The 15,601-nt window shown below is 45.3% G+C and overlaps 1 protein-coding gene across 7 annotated transcripts in view; it reads right to left on the bottom strand.

Annotated features, from left to right (window-relative positions):
- Positions 1-636: 636 nt before the first annotated feature.
- Pcnx1 (pecanex 1) overlaps positions 637-15,601 on the bottom strand; it is a 145,354-nt gene continuing 130,389 nt past the window's right edge. For 6 of the 7 annotated variants that reach the window (XM_075948287.1, XM_075948286.1, XM_075948285.1 and 3 more), the window contains 9 exons: positions 14,995-15,095; positions 13,969-14,119; positions 11,010-11,240; positions 9,620-9,894; positions 8,044-8,249; positions 6,028-6,470; positions 5,554-5,694; positions 2,667-5,440; positions 637-1,618 (listed from right to left, as the gene is read on the bottom strand). In XM_075948287.1, the coding sequence (XP_075804402.1) occupies positions 5,300-5,440; positions 5,554-5,694; positions 6,028-6,470; positions 8,044-8,249; positions 9,620-9,894; positions 11,010-11,240; positions 13,969-14,119; positions 14,995-15,095 (1,689 nt within the window). In that variant the 3' untranslated portion in view covers positions 637-1,618; positions 2,667-5,299. The remainder of the gene's footprint in view (positions 1,619-2,666; positions 5,441-5,553; positions 5,695-6,027; positions 6,471-8,043; positions 8,250-9,619; positions 9,895-11,009; positions 11,241-13,968; positions 14,120-14,994; positions 15,096-15,601) is intronic. The other variant, XM_075948282.1, reaches the window with a different exon arrangement.

A 15,601-nucleotide genomic window follows, 5' to 3' on the forward strand; every position in this document is an offset into this window, starting at 1 on the left:
AGTAAAGCATCCTTACATCATCTGGGATGAAAACCCCTAAGTGAACTGCACTAAAAGAAAGGTGGAGGTCTCGTGGGATGCACGTCTGCTATTAACAGCCCAGGCCTCAACTCCGAGATGAGTGTGACTCTCAAGAGGACCCCTTCCTTCCTTCGCTTCCCTGGCAGGTTTCCTGTTATAGACCTATGCTGTTCTGAAGACAGACCATTGTGCCAGGAGAGGGGAGCAAACTCTTGGCGATTCTGGTGCAGAAAGTGAATAACCTGGCTTCAACTGGTTCTCAGAGGCTGAAGTGCCGCACAAGGACCTCGTCCAGAGCATGCAAATCCTCTGCACACATGCCTGCATCTTGAGGAACTTGTGAAGACGCTGGTTTGTGAGTGCACAGCCTTCGTACACTGAGATTCCTTTCTCCCTCTGCATTCTGACTTAGTGCATGCTTATCACCTGACATGTTCTACCATTAACATGTAATATTTAACTCAGAGGGAGGAAACACAGTGTACTTTTATCTGGTGTAAGCCAAAACCATGTTTACAGGCTTAAAACTACTTCAGAACCAAGTGTGGTTTCAAAAATATACAGAATACGGTATTCTACTTTTTTTTTCTTAACTTGACAAAGAATGGACAGAAGGCAAAATGAAAAAAAATTTATTTCCTGTGTTTTTATCCATGGTCAATACTGTCTTTTTTCTGATCAATATATGTCAAAAGACCTCTTGGCTGTTATTTCCATTTTAAACAACTGCAGTGTTTACAAGCTGCTTACAGTAATACTCACACACGCACAGACACGCACACGCAAGGACACGTCATATCCTTATCTCTGGTATACTGAATGCAGTGATGGCAATGACCTTTGAGAGCCCATGATCAGAAAAGGCAAAGCCACACTCCTCCCACGGGCCCACTCACCCGCAACTATTCCCAACATGCCCTCTCCCTTGTCCTCACCTCATGCGGAACTCACTGCCAGGCGTGCACAGGGTTAACGTAACCAGTGTTGACAACTTACTGAACCTGTTGCTTAAAAAAAGCACACGCCAATACGACCCTCCCTGTTTCTGTTGTTCTGATTTCAGACTCAAGCTTCAAATACAGAGAATTCTGTCCAAAGACAAGCACACCAAACCCAAGGGTCATCTGGAGCAGCCATCGCATCCTCCGTGGCCAGTGTGCAGGTGATAGGGATTCATCCTCACTACCTGTCGGAGGACCTCTGCTCCTCCTATCGGTTCCAATGAATCATAATGAAGGGAGAGCCTATACAATAGGTGTGGCGTGACGTCAGAGCTGTGGGTAGCCTACATGGCCACCAGCTTGAGTTCCCCAGACACCTCTATGCTGAGTCCACAAAGCAGACATCAGGATGTTCAGCTTACAGGTGAGCGTCTGCCCCAGTGCAGAAAGAACAGCTGTTCCTAGGCAAGAAAGAAATCCTCAGCTCACACACGGTTCCTGACAGGTGACTCCGGGGAGGTGCCTCATCACAAAACAGACCTCCGTATTCAAGCAAGGGTAGATCCTTCCGGACCTAGTTGATAACCACTCGCTTTCCGACTACAGCTTGTGAATAGGCAACGCGTTTCAACCGAGACGGCTTGGGTGTGCATCAACTAGATGATTGTGAAAGAGAAATGAAGAAAAGGGCTGGCTTTAAACACTTATTTTTAAAAATGCCTCCTATCCAACACATTAAAATTCATACCACCTAAACATACATACACTGCAGTATCTAATTTACCTCCACGCACTATTTGAGTCTTAACTGTGTCTCCATTGGTTTTGGAGTTACAGAAAATGCCTCTAGCAGGGACTGCTCCTATCTGAACAGTACTGTCCCACAAGGAAAAGCTGAGTGGGTCTGTGTCCAAAGTGACTTTACACGACTACTAAAGAGATGAGAAAGAATACTGATGACCTACAAATAGAAACCCAGAGATAAATCTGCTTGTATCAATGAGGAAGTGTTTTAAATCTAAGAGCAATTAAACTGGACAGCAGTTTGTATTTAAGTAGCTAGTAAACAGAAATTCAAAGAGATCTCACACACCACCTTTTCCCCCGAGTTACATATTTAGAACAAAGGATGCTAGAAATTTAGCTAAAAAGAGAGACAATTTTAGGCACTGGGCAAACATTAGATACCCAGCTTTTGATGAATTGTTCAAGACAGCAACCACCGTGTAAGTTCTAGGCTGAGGAGGCATAAAGGTGCTGGCAGGAAACGGGGCAGAATTTACATAGGCAATGTGTCCCTTGCTCAAGTGTGAGCTGTGTTTTCTATTTTGATAGGAGACAGAAATATAAACTAATCTCCAAAGTGTTCATAGTGAGTTACGTTTCCTACAAGATTGCATGTGCACTGCTTGACAGTCAGTACCCAGAGTCACTCTCTAGGTGTCTTTCAAGAGAGAAATATTGTTTGTTATCTTCTCGTTCAAAGACTGGAATTATCATCAATATACTTGCAAAAAATTTTTTTCAAAACACCTCCAATCTAATGGACCTTTATTCCCTGCTAGCGGAGACAGAGTCAGAACACTGAACTCTTGCTCCCTCACCTCGAAAGTAATTACTGTCTTCTTGTAAAGTCCCCCCCCCCCCAATCACCACCCTCCCCAGTCCCAAATGCAGCATCACTGCATGGTAATCTAGACTCACGGACAAAAAAGTAAAGCTCCTTAGCAAAAAGTCTTATCAGCTCCTGAAAATGGCGCAGAAAGGGAGGCCCCAGTTTAGGGACACAAAACAGACTTTGTTTTTGTCACTGAAGATGAAATCAAGGCCATTCCAGGATTGTCCTCTCAAAGTGGGGCGAGATAAGAAAGTCAGGGACTTCACTCGTACAGTTGTATCTAAAGGAAATCGAAAGTTAATTACTTGCAAAATTAGTTAAAAGCACTGAAGTATGCTGGAATTTTGTACTTTAGTGAGAAGAAAGGCTGGGCAGAAAATCTAAAATACTAGCTTGCTATCCAGGTGGATACTGGGAGGAAAAAAAAACTATAATAAATTAAATCTTAAAACACAAATCTTCAATTATCACTATCCCCTGATGTAATTAGAAAAGTGATTTTAAGGTCACCAGTTTTAGATTATAAAACTAAAAACAAGACTTCTCTTGGGTTCCTAATTTATAAATTTAATAAAGTTATATGGTGACAACATCTTATTTCAAGAAAAATGTCCAACTTTCTCAAATCAATGCACATGTTCCATACAGGACCCCGTCTTACATATGGAATCCTACTTTCAGAGCATATAATACCTAACAGTTATGAGGGGGACCAGGCATAAATACAATTCTGACCTTTGGCCAAACCACCTAAAGTTCATCTTCTGATGCTTTCTCTGTGGTAAGACGGATCGTCTCCCCTTTAGATTGCACACCCTCCACTTCTCCACCTAGGAAAAGATCAAGCCCATTTTTGAACAGGGAACACACAAGTATCTGGGAGCACAATTCCGCTGGGAAGTTTTCAACACAGACAGACAGGCTGGATTTCCAGCTTCAGAAAGATCACCACTACTGAACATACCGCACAGCACGGATCTGCGCACACGAGCTAACAGAATGGAGCAACGGGAGCAGGAAAATACACTTGAAAGTAGTCAGTTTAGAAATAGAAAGGGCTCCTTTTGAAAAGGTTCAATTAAGTCATTTGACAAATATTTTTAAACAATAAAGTTTGCAAAGTTTGAAGTCTATGGAAATGTCAGTACAAGGCACATTGGGTTCTGAATGACCACTGATTTTTAAAATAACAAGGAGAAAAACCAACAGGGTTAGAAGCAACCTCCCGGCTGCTGTCAGCTCTCACCCTATCTCCTGTACCGTCAGGACACTTGTGACCAGGAGCCTAGTCAGTGGGGACAACAGCTCTCTCCTCTCAGCTCCCACAGAAGCCCCTGAGTTAACTGGCCAGTGCCACACTGTGGAGTGGTCACAGTTCAGCTGGAAGACCGGCTTCTTCCTGCCGTCTGTCCATGGGGAGACAGATGGCGGCTCCCAGGTGCTCAGGAGACGGGCAATTTTCTTTGGAGTTTAAAACAAAGGGGATTTGAAAGCATTTAGAAAATGCTTAAAGTTGCAGTGAAATTAAACTGCAGCTCGCACGCAGCCGCACGTTAACCAAGGTACACACTTCCCTGAACACATGCTCCTAAAAATACCAACAGAATTATGAGACAACATATGAATTAAGTCAACTTCACAGTTATAAATATTTTAAATGACAGGTATGCACTATAAATTACAGGAAATAAATTCAAGTAATAGAAAAAACACAGAAGCAGCAAAGTGCAGATCTGCTGAGACAGCAGGACAAGAACGGTGCCACATAGACCATTTTGTTTGAAAAAATTTTACTTGAGAAACCGAACTTCATGTGAATGACTTCAAGAGCTAGGAACTCTTCAAATAAAAGGCAAATCCTTTAAGTTCCTGGGCCTTCATCTTCTTGCAAAGCAAAAGCATGTTCCAGAAGCAACTCCACAGAGCCTGCCACCAGCTGGGAGGAGCGCGCGGCACACGTCAGAAGCAACAGGGCAGCTGGCGGTGGCGCTCGCCAGGCCGAACCTCTGGTCACCAGCTCTGGGAAACATCAGGGATGAAGCTATGTGTGTGTCTCCAGAGTCCAGCACACTAACAGAAAGGGGACAGCAGCTCCTGCTGGCTATGTGTCAGGAAAGGGAGGGGCTAATCCTGAAGGCAATTTAAATAATGGTATTTTATTTTCATATATAAATAAATGTTCTGAGAAATCTCAGATTTAGTGCATTGCTGTAAAAAATTAGTGCAGTTTTTTTTTCATTAAAGTTTTTAGCTTTCAAGGAATAAGATAAACCTACCTCTACCCATCATCTTCCTCACTGTACATTAAACTTTTATACTGTTAGGTGTCGAACCCAGAGTTCCCACATGGATCTGTTTGTAAAAATCATGGTCAATGGATTTCATTTTCTACGACAAAAACCATGGCAACTGTTTTTGGCAATGAAATTAGAAAAATATGAGCTCAGAGTTAGAGACAAGAGTCTGTGGGTTAAAGCATAAATGCATAGAGAGCCTTTCACAGACAGGCCCCAACAGAATTTTGCCTTTCATGCAGCTAACTTAAAAAAATATTTCAGCTTTATTTGGGGATGGAGACAGCGACAGGAGTCGGGTTGGAGGCGCTTAACCAAGCCGCTGTTCAAGTCTCTGCTGTGAAGGGCAGGCGGTCCCTGCAGGTGAACTTCGGCAACCGTACTTTCTCAAGCCAGAGAAAGGAGCGCAGGGGTGCAGCGCAGGCTCACACTTCGGCCCCCAGTTCTAGCACCCCAGTTTCAATCACAGTCACGTATTTATCGTCAATCTGGACCAGGAGCACTGTCTTGTCGATGTGGGACCTTGTACCTGGGTCTCTGCTGCAAGGCACCCATCGGTGAATCACCTGGTAATCAGAACAAAAGGAGCAGTTAGGCCACGAAGGCGCCATACACTCAGCCCCCAGGGCAGCTTTGTAAGGACTCAAGCAGACACAGCCCAAACCAAAGGGGAACTTACGTGGCCTTCCATGCCCTCCTGAGGACTCCAGTCTTTCCAGCTGTTTCTCCCCGCTTTTAACCGAATTCCTTCATCAGGCCACTGAAGCTCCTTCCTTTTTGACAGGTTGATCCCTTCCAGAATCTGACTGAGATCCACAATCTAGACAGATACATATTTCAATTCATATTTTCCCTAGATGATGAAAAAACCTAAGACTAAGCAAAATTTCTCTCAGAGGACTCTTTGCATTTTAAATTCTTTACTGCTTACTGTGGATTTTTTTTTTTTTAAAGAATGAAAATCTAAACAGCCCCAAATCAATTCCTTTTGGACAAACTTCCTCTCTCAGTTTTTAAGTTGGCAGAAAAATTTCCCCAACATTGCAAAGTGCTCCAATCCCTCACCTAAGTAAATGACATTTTCACAGGAGCTCCCCATTCGACAAGACAACAGACAAAAGCGAAGCAGCAGGAAGGCTCTTGGCCTGCTCACCTGGACCCTGTAAATCACCTCTCCCTTTCTGGCATGGGAACTGTTGGCAGGACTTAAGGTGCTGCCCGGCTGGGCCTCAGGGGCTCCGCTCTGGCTGCCTTCTGCCCCAAGAAAGCCCACAAGGGTGTGGTGCTTGCAGGCCGGGATGCTCTGGCTAGAGCTGCTGGAGGAGGGCAGGCCGTGCTGCACACAGACCGTGCCGCCCTGGCTGCTGCCTTCCATCTGGTTCACCATGGAGAGGCGGGACTGGATGGATGAGGGCAGGTTTCGAAGAGATATCTGGCTGGTGGAGGAGCGCCGACATGGCACGAACCCCGTGGTGGACATCCGGAGGGACGAGTGTCGGCTGCTGTAGCAATAGGATGACTGGCTGGCCATGGAGGCTCGAGCTGGGGACTGTCTGACCAGACTGGACTGCACCGAGTGGGCGCTGTGGCTAGTGCCTGGCAGGAAGCAACGACAGCCCCCATCAGCGGAAGACAAGCCACACCTGGGCTGCGTGCTGTGCTTTCTTCAATGTCTCCCTCAGCAATCACTCCATAACTTTACAGAATTTAACATTTATGTCTAAAACTTTAAAGGTTACAAAAAAGAAATAAATACCTGAGATCTATTTTCTTGTATTTCTATAAAATTATTTTGTTGTTTCTTAAAAGCTTTTTAAAATTCAAATTCTACGGTATAAGAAAAAAATAATTTACAGCAAATATTTGGATTTAAGGTTAGAATAAATGCTAAAATATTTTTTTACAGAAATATTTCAGACAAATAAGAATGTAAAAAAAATAAATGAGATAAGTTACTTTGGAGATGACAGAATCAGAAATGTTTAAAGACACTGTGTGGGCTCAGAAGGTAAGAGCACTGGCTGCTCTTGCATAGACCTGGGTTCGATTTCCAGCACACATTTAACAGTTTCCAACCATCTGTAACTCCAGTTTCAGGGGATGTGACTCCTTCTTCCCCTTCTTCCGACCTCCACAGGCACTGCACATATGTGCTCACTCACACATAAAATAAAAATAACAACACAGCCTGGTTTCACATCCATGTGGAATCCAAGTGTCAAACTCAGAGGCCGAGAGCAGAACGGCAGCTGATGGGGCAGGGTGGGAGGCAGGGGCCGCGGAGGATGGGGCAGGGTGGGAGGCAGGGGCCGCGGAGGATGGGGCAGCGTGGGAAGCAGGGGCCGCGGGCTGCAGGGCTGGAAGGGCAGCTTCTGGAGGGGGCTGCAGCACAGGGCTCAGTGCTACAGTGCGTGCTAAGATTTGTGTGCCTGAAAAGTACTGAGGAGAGAGAGAGAGAGAGAGAGAGAGAGAGAGAGAGAGAGAGAGAGAGAGAGAGAGAGAGAGGCAAGTACACAAGGACACGGCTGTGCCCGAGCTAGATTTATCAAGAGGCAGGTAACAGGAGAAGCTCATAGTGGAAGGCTCTGAGGATGCCCACTTAGGGAAACCTCCTGCAAAGACTCTCAGGGCTGGACATCAGGTCACTTACAAGGTCTGTCACACTGAGTCCCTGTGATTACAAAGATTTACATACAAAAATACTGTAAAGTCAGAAGAAGCCTGCTACAGCACTACAGGATAAAAATTAGAGAAAATACAACATATATTATTAGCTTTTAAAATGTAATATATATATATTTGTTTGTTTTTTTGGAGATAGAGTCTATCTCTATAGTCCTGGCCATCCTGTAACTCACTCTACAGGCTAGGCTGGCTTCAAACTCAGAGATGCTGGGATTAAAGGTGTGCACAGAAACCCGTAATATTTTGCATAAAGCAAGTGAAGTACAAGATTTATACATGTGTATCAATGACTGATGTAACAATGCTATAATGCACTACTGGATATCAAGGGAACACCATGCTTCCCATTACCAATACACACTCCTACTTCACACACACACACACACACACACACACACACACACACACACACACGCACGCACACACACACACGCTGGCTGCATGGTAAGGGGCCAACATCTAACATAACTTTTTCTTGAGTTACCTAGTGTTGGAGGATACGACGTGGTGGGTGGGTGCAGCCCTGATCCTGCTGCCTGTCCCTGGTTTCCAGTGCTTCCTTGGGACCCAGTGCTGTGGGGATCACTGACTGTGGCTGCATTGGTACCAGGACAGGAAGTGCCACCTCCAGTGTCAGAATCTTCAATATTGCCACCACTGTTACAGCCAGCTCCACAACCTTTCCTTAACCTGGAGACAAATTCCAAGGTAGAAAGCATTAGCCCTGGATCACTTCAAACAACCCTCTGATCCTTTCCACTCTTCTGGGGTACCAGGACTGTCATAGCTACCTCCCAACGTCATTACGGTAAAATGAGGCTCGGGAACAAGTCCCCTTCCCAAGAGTGGCTTGAGAAGCACGTCGTGCCCCTCCCCCGCGTCCCAACTCCTCCCACCAACTCTACAGTTCTGCACCCACTGTCCATACAGTGTAATGAAGAACTGCTGAACAGCTGGGCTCTCAGGACCCCAGCTGGAATCAGCAATCTTTGTCATCTGAAACAGCATCCTATAGCCCAGGCTGCTCAAGGACTCTGTATATATTCTTAAATTCTCCTCCTGCTTCAGTGCCCTGAATGCTGGGATCACAGGTATAAGCCACCACACCAAGCTTTGGCAACAGAATTCTTGCCAGTATCTGTTTAGCACAGAGACCCAGTTTGTCTACACTGCTGCGGGATCTGCTGCTAGAGCGCTGCTTCATCTTGCTGTTTGGCTTTTGCTGTTTTAAATACAGGAAGACTAACAGCTGCCCTAATGGGGCAGGCTTACCTCGGTTTGGTACTGGACACCCTGTGCCACGAACACCCTTGGTCCCAGCAACCTATCTGTATGCTACCTCTCCCAGGGGTCAGTTTCTGGCAGGCACTGTAGCTAACAGAGGCTTTCTGAAAATGAAACCCTGTGAATACTCTTCTGGCTTATGCTGTTAGACAGTAACCCAACCTGAGTCTTTAAGCACTGGCTAGTCCTTGGAAAATTTAAAGACACCACAAAGAGTCTGTAGCTCTAGCTCACATTCTGTTTCCTAGTGCTCTGATAAATAGAAACTGAGAACAATAACCTATAGTTGTCCTTACCATCCACCAAACTATGACACACCTATACCTATGTCAGGCTTCACCTGACAATGAAGGCAGAGGGAAACACAATACACATACTCCAGCACACTCAGGAACCGCATCTGGGTGACGACTGGCTGTGTGGAGTGCTCCCTGCTGCTGAGAAGGAGTGCAGGAGCAAAGAAAGCAATCCACATGCAAGGTTCCAATGTCTTTCTCTTACGAGAGGCAAGATGTCGCAGCAGAATGAGGAAGTTAAACACAGGAACAGGGGCAAAGGGAAAGCTAGAGTTCTGCTGACATCGCCACAGGTACATGAGCTCCACTGTTAGCTGAGCCTGACTAAGGTTCATCTCGGTTTCTGAAGGTAAGCAGCTGATTTCTACCTCCTGATGTTCAGGTGGACTACACCCCGGCATCTCCATCTTCCCTACGAGCTTCCTAGGTGAGCTGACACACAGTGCTGAGAGAAAGCAGCCCAGGACACAACCCCACTACCTGTGCCAGGTAGACACTATGAAGTTCCGGATATTTCCCAAGCTGATTGGTCCCCCAAGAATTTCTTTGAGCTGGTCGTGGCTGTCAGAGTAAGATGTTGTCAGGGGTGACACAAAGATCGGGTAGCCAATAGGCTGATCACAAGACGAGTTTATCATGTTCCGCAGCGCCTGCTTTGCATTCTGGATGCTGCCTCTCTCGGGGTTCCGGTTCCGGAGAAAAACCAGCTCCTGCTGCTGCCCTGCCCAGAGACCTCGGACACACTCCTTATTCACCTACGGGACAGGGAAGGGCAGAAATGGGTGACACAGTGTGGTGACCAACTGAAAAGCTATGAACACAACTGTGAAAGGAGTTAGTCAATGTCTTCTTGAATAGCTGACTGCTAAGTAGTAGGCACCTATGGTAGACTTTCTCTTGCTACACCTTCTAGAAACTAAGTAAAATGAGCTCCTTTGCCAAGCTAGTGCACTAGATAATGGTTTTGATGGAAAAGACAGGCAACACATATTTCAATTTGAGAGGATGTTTGTGGTTGATTAAAAGACTAGATAAAGATTTGTGGTGGACAAGATGGCTCCACAGGTAAAGCTATTTTCTTCTAAGTCGGGTGACTTGAGTGTGACCCCTGGCGCCCTCCTGTGTGGTGGAAGGAGAACCAATTCCTGAAAGCCGTTCTCCAGCTTCCACAGAACGCCGGCCGTGTGCGCGCACACATGCACTCTTAAAGAGATCAAAGTGAATCATGATAAACTTTTAATTTCAAAAACCAACGTTCCTAAACCCCTAAAACATTTACACACATACATACACATACATGAACACTCACGTGTGTGCAGACTGAGAGAGGGTGAGAGAGAATTTAAGGAACAAACCACTTACAGTCAGCTTTGAACCACAATGAAGCACAAGCTTTGCTATTCTCTTTTAAATGAGGAGAGCACCTCATTAGCAGTGGAGTGCTGTGGGTTTTTTTTGTTTTTTTTTTGTTTTTGTTTTGTTTGTTTCTTTTTGAGACAGGGTTTCTCTGTGTATCTCTGGCTTTCCTGGAACTCACTCTGTAGACCAGGTTGGCCTTGAACTCACAGAGATTCACCTGCCTCTGCCTCCTCAAGTACTGGGATTAAAGATGTGCACAACCACTGCCTGCCAAGTGCGGGCTTTTAAAGAAGGATACTGTTCAGATTTCATATGTAATGGATAAAAGTCCACCAGCCCTGAAATAAACTAAACAAACTAAAGGCTTTATTGCATCTAAGAAAACCTCACAGGGGGGAGGGAATTCTGAAAGTGAGTGTTCATAAAGCAAGGTATAAACAACCACACTTGGGAGGCTGGATTAAGACGCCTGACCAATCTCCCTTGTCACAGGCCTGTGCTGCAGACTCACCTTGATGACCCTGAAGCTCAGGTGGCGCCGGTTGAGCATGATGATCTTGTACTCATTGGTGCCGTCGTCCATGACATGCCGCAGAGCCAGCAAGGAGGGGGAGTTGGCGAGCACTGCGCTCCGCCACGCTGGGTCCCCTTCGTGGGCTATCACTAGGTTCTTTTCATGAGACACAATGGCTTCATAGAGCACAGTGGGGTCGTCATACTCGTCTGGAGAAGTGAAATGGTCCTAAACACAGAAATAGCACATGTAGATTTTTGGTTTTGTTTTGGAAAAAAGGAAAATAAGTTCTAGGATAATAAGCAAAAATTCTTACAAATGGGCTTAACTTCCTATTATACATATGAGTGCTGTTATGAACATGCGCATTACTGTTCTACTAACTGGGTTACTGTTTTATACATGTCTCAGCTCTTTAACCAACACTTTCTCCAAGGCTTTACATAACTAAGCATCATTTCCAAGTTTCATAAATTGTCTTTTTACCTCTTTCAAGGTAGTTTTCACATATTTATTTACACATGTTTAAAGTTTATAATTTTGTGTGTGTATAGTATGTATGCATGTAGTGGTCACAAAACAGCTCTGTGGAGTTGGTTCTCTCCTTCCACCCTGTCATAGGCTCTCAGGACTGAGCTCAGGTCTTCAGGTTTGTGCAGCAAGTGCCTTTACCCACTGGGCCGTCTCACTGACCTGCACACACAAGTTAAGAGCCTCGAAAGGTCTCTACATTGTGCTCTTTATAAGCTAAATAAACTTTCTATAAAGACACACATTTGTAATAGCTGCAACATGCCAATTATCCTACCCTTGCCCCTCCTCTACATGTGACTGTACATAGATTCGGTATTCCAGTGCCACTCCAAGAGCCTCTTTGTCTCTATGACCACTCAGCCCTACGATGGACATGTGCCATCTATTGTCTGCAAGACTGAGGCAGGAAGCATGAACGAGACAAAGGGAGCATCCCTTTTAAAACCTCCAAGTTAACAGGGGATTAAAGATACACATCAAAATAATCATAACTCAGATCTAATGTTATTCAGGAAATGCAGCTGTCTTACTGTTTGCTTTTGCACATAGCTAGAAGGTTGATGCAGGCATATACGCATCTCAGCTCAACCCCAGTAACTACAGCTCATGTCTGGCAGGGAAGAGGAGGAGTAAAAAGCCAGCCCTCAGGGTGCAATCTATGAAAATGATGTTGTGCACCTGAGTGACAAAGACTAACAGTGGCCTGTCCTCCCTTCCCTGTTCCCTTCACCTGCCAGGGAGGCTGGATAACACCTTTACATGTAGCAAGACTCAAACTCAATGGGGGCAGAACTGCTTCCCAGGTTCAAAGTTCACAAATGGTAATCCCAGGTCAACACAGCTTCCAACACTGGGATTCATCTCTTTTACAATGAAAATCTTTTTTCAATTCATTTTATTTTTGCTTATGTATATATAAATATACACGTTTGTGTACAGATGTGCATGCGAGTGCAGGTGCCTGTACATGTCAGATCCTGGAGTGGAGTTAGAGACAGTTGTGAGCTGCCTGCTGTGGGTGAAGGGGATTGAACTTGGGTCTTCTGTCAAGAGTAGTATGGGGCTAGAGGGATGGCTCAGAGGTAGAGAGCACTGGCTGCTCTTCCAGAGGTCCTGAGTTCGATTCCCAGCAACCACATGGTGACTCACAACCAACTGTAGTGAGATCTGGTGCCCTCTTCTTGTGTACAGGCGTACATGCAGACAGAATACTGTATACATAACAAATAAATAAATCTTTAAAAAAAATAGTTATATGAATTCTTAACTGCTGAGCTTTCTCTCTAGCTCCACGGATTAATCTCTTAAGAGCTCTGCCTTTGCAGAACCTATAGATAAAGTCTGTGACCTGCCTGACGGATAAGAGCACTCCTAACGACTCTGCACTGGCCTGGACCACAGACACGACACCTCGCACACTGTGGCCCCTCCACCCACCGGTTACTGGGATGAGAGGAACTGACAGTGGCAGTAGGACCCACCGGTTACTGGGATGAGAGGAACTGACAGTGGCAGTAGGACCGACCACGTTGTCAGGCACGCTAACTGCAGGTGTTAGTCTTGTCCAAATGCTTCTTCTCACTGGCTCCAACTACAGAAAACGCAAGTTTTTATGCCGGAGTCTTGTGTTTAAGCCTGTAATCCCAGCTACTCGGGACGCTCATTAGTTCAAAGCCAGCCCGGACAACCTAAGGAACCTTTCTCTGTCTCTCAGAGCGGGCTGAGGATAGCGCTTAGCAGCAGAGCACCTGCCTGGAGTGCAGGAGACTCTAGCTGAATCCCTAGACAGTACTCCCCGCCCCAGTGACCTGGACACTGTCTTCTCTTTTAAATGTACCGAGTCTTGTCTCAAACCGCAGATCTGTAAGCACAGTTGAGTGACATGACCAGAGGAACAAGTGCCAGCACACAATCCACAGCATGTTCCTCAAAGGGTCCAGGGCTTTGCAAATACATTTTGGGGTCCAATTTTCACTGCACTCCCTAGTAGTACTGTCAGTGACCACTGAGCCTGTCCTGACTGCCTGCCGCTCGGGGACACACCAAGCAAAAGGCAGCAGCATACCATCCTACAGGAGTCACGAGGCACTTGCGGCTGTCAGGTGTTTGCTGGGGACAGGAACTGCAAACACATGAAATCCAACAAGCGTTTCAGGGGTACAGCCCTCTCCTTTCAGTTTGCCACGGCTCTTAGATTATCAATGGTGATGGACATTAATACTGAAATTCACTACTACCGTTACTATGAGAAACATGGGTTCAGGCTTCTGGGATTTAACGCCTTGCTAGGAGTCAGGCTTTTCCTAGATTCAGATGAGAGCCTTTCCAAAGGTTCCCCAAAACACAGCATGGAAATCAAACCATGAAGTATCAGCAAACCTCTGAAATGAATTAAAAAACACACAACCAACTCATCTCTTACCTGATGGAGTTTAATGGACATACGGATTCCAGGTACTACAACTTTCCTCAACAGTTCCATGTCAGCGAAAATCCACTCATCTCGGACTGAGGAAATCCTGAAGTCCCCTTTAAACAGGGCATGCAGTCCATAGAGGAAGGACTCCAGGTTACTGTGAGGGGGAGAGAAACGGCACATATTTTGACAGAGGTCTTCATGATACTGAATCTCCTAGCTGCTTTGCATCACAATTGTCTGGGACTCCAGAAACTGAAGTCTGAACTCCTTAGTGAGACTCCCAGGAAATGGGTCCTGTTTGCCTGGGAGCCTTGCTTATGAAGCAGGGAAATGGCTCGCAGAGACAGACAATGGGAGAGAGCCTGTGTAGCGAGGGAAATGAAGGAATCTCGTGTGAAACATGAAACCAGAGACATTTATAAAGTAGGAACTACTCCTTTAAAATACACATTACACTAAATGATATAGACAAAGATTATGAATAAATATAGGAAAACAAACCAGGGAAATTTATTAGAAAAATAGATAAAATATGAGACCAATCAAATCTTACAAAGTGATTATAAAATGCTCAAAGTCCATTAAATTGTCACAATTAGTAGCTATTCTCAAGTGGGAGGTTGAAAGCCAGTTAGTTACTACAACATAAGATGTTCAGCAAAAACATTTATAGAAAAATGAAATTTTCAGAAACTTTGCAGTAAAATATCCCAAAATGAATGTTTCAAAACACAACCAAGTAGTCAAACAAAACACATTTAGTTTACATCACGAGAGATTCTCATGCTCGTTTACTGTATGTGTGCTGTGCTTCCGTGTGAATCTGTGTACCACACACCTGCCTAGTACTCACAGAGGCCATCAGATCCCCTGAAACTGGAGTTACAGACAGTTGTGAGACACCATGTGAGCTGGGAATTGAACCCAGGTCTCCTGGAAGAGCAGCTAGTGCTCTTATTAATCACTCAGCCATCTCTCCAGCCCCATCCCCTTCCCAATACCTTCTGGAAAACAGAGCGGCCTCTTTACCTGGACATATGGTGGGAGGCCGTTCCCAAAGCCCTCCGGCCCAGAACGCAGAGTCCATAGCAAAGAGTCACCAGGGAAGAGTCTCTGTCCACATCTAGAGGCTTTAAAATAAAGAACATTAGATACCGGGAAGCTTTGTGGGTATGTAACAAATCAGAAAAGACCCCACGGGTAAGGCAGACAGAGAAAGGAAGAGCTGAACTCTACTGTCAGAGAAGAGTTCTATTGATGGGATACTGTCTCAGAGGGAGAGAGGAGAGAATGAGGCAGAGGCCTGCCACACTTGTGAGTGTCCTTGAGCTCGGAGCCAGCGCATCTTCAAGTTTAGAGGGCTTTTCTAGGAGGAGGTCCTTCTGGGAAGGGATTTATGGGAGCAGAATTCTTGCTCTTAAGGAGATGGGAACAATTTTGATTTGATTAAAGAAAAACTATAGCAGAAGGGAGATATGGCTAGAAAATACCACTAATAACTTTATTCTAAAGGGACTGTATACAGTGGGTAGAATATATCCAGGGCGGAGTGGGCTGTCTGAAGGGGTTGGGGACACCCAGATCAGAACTGGGCCTCAAAAATGCTTATTTTATGTATATGAGTATTTTGTCTGCA

The sequence above is a fragment of the Microtus pennsylvanicus genome, chromosome 14, assembly GCF_037038515.1.
Source record: "Microtus pennsylvanicus isolate mMicPen1 chromosome 14, mMicPen1.hap1, whole genome shotgun sequence".
Taxonomy (NCBI): Eukaryota; Metazoa; Chordata; class Mammalia; order Rodentia; family Cricetidae; genus Microtus; species Microtus pennsylvanicus.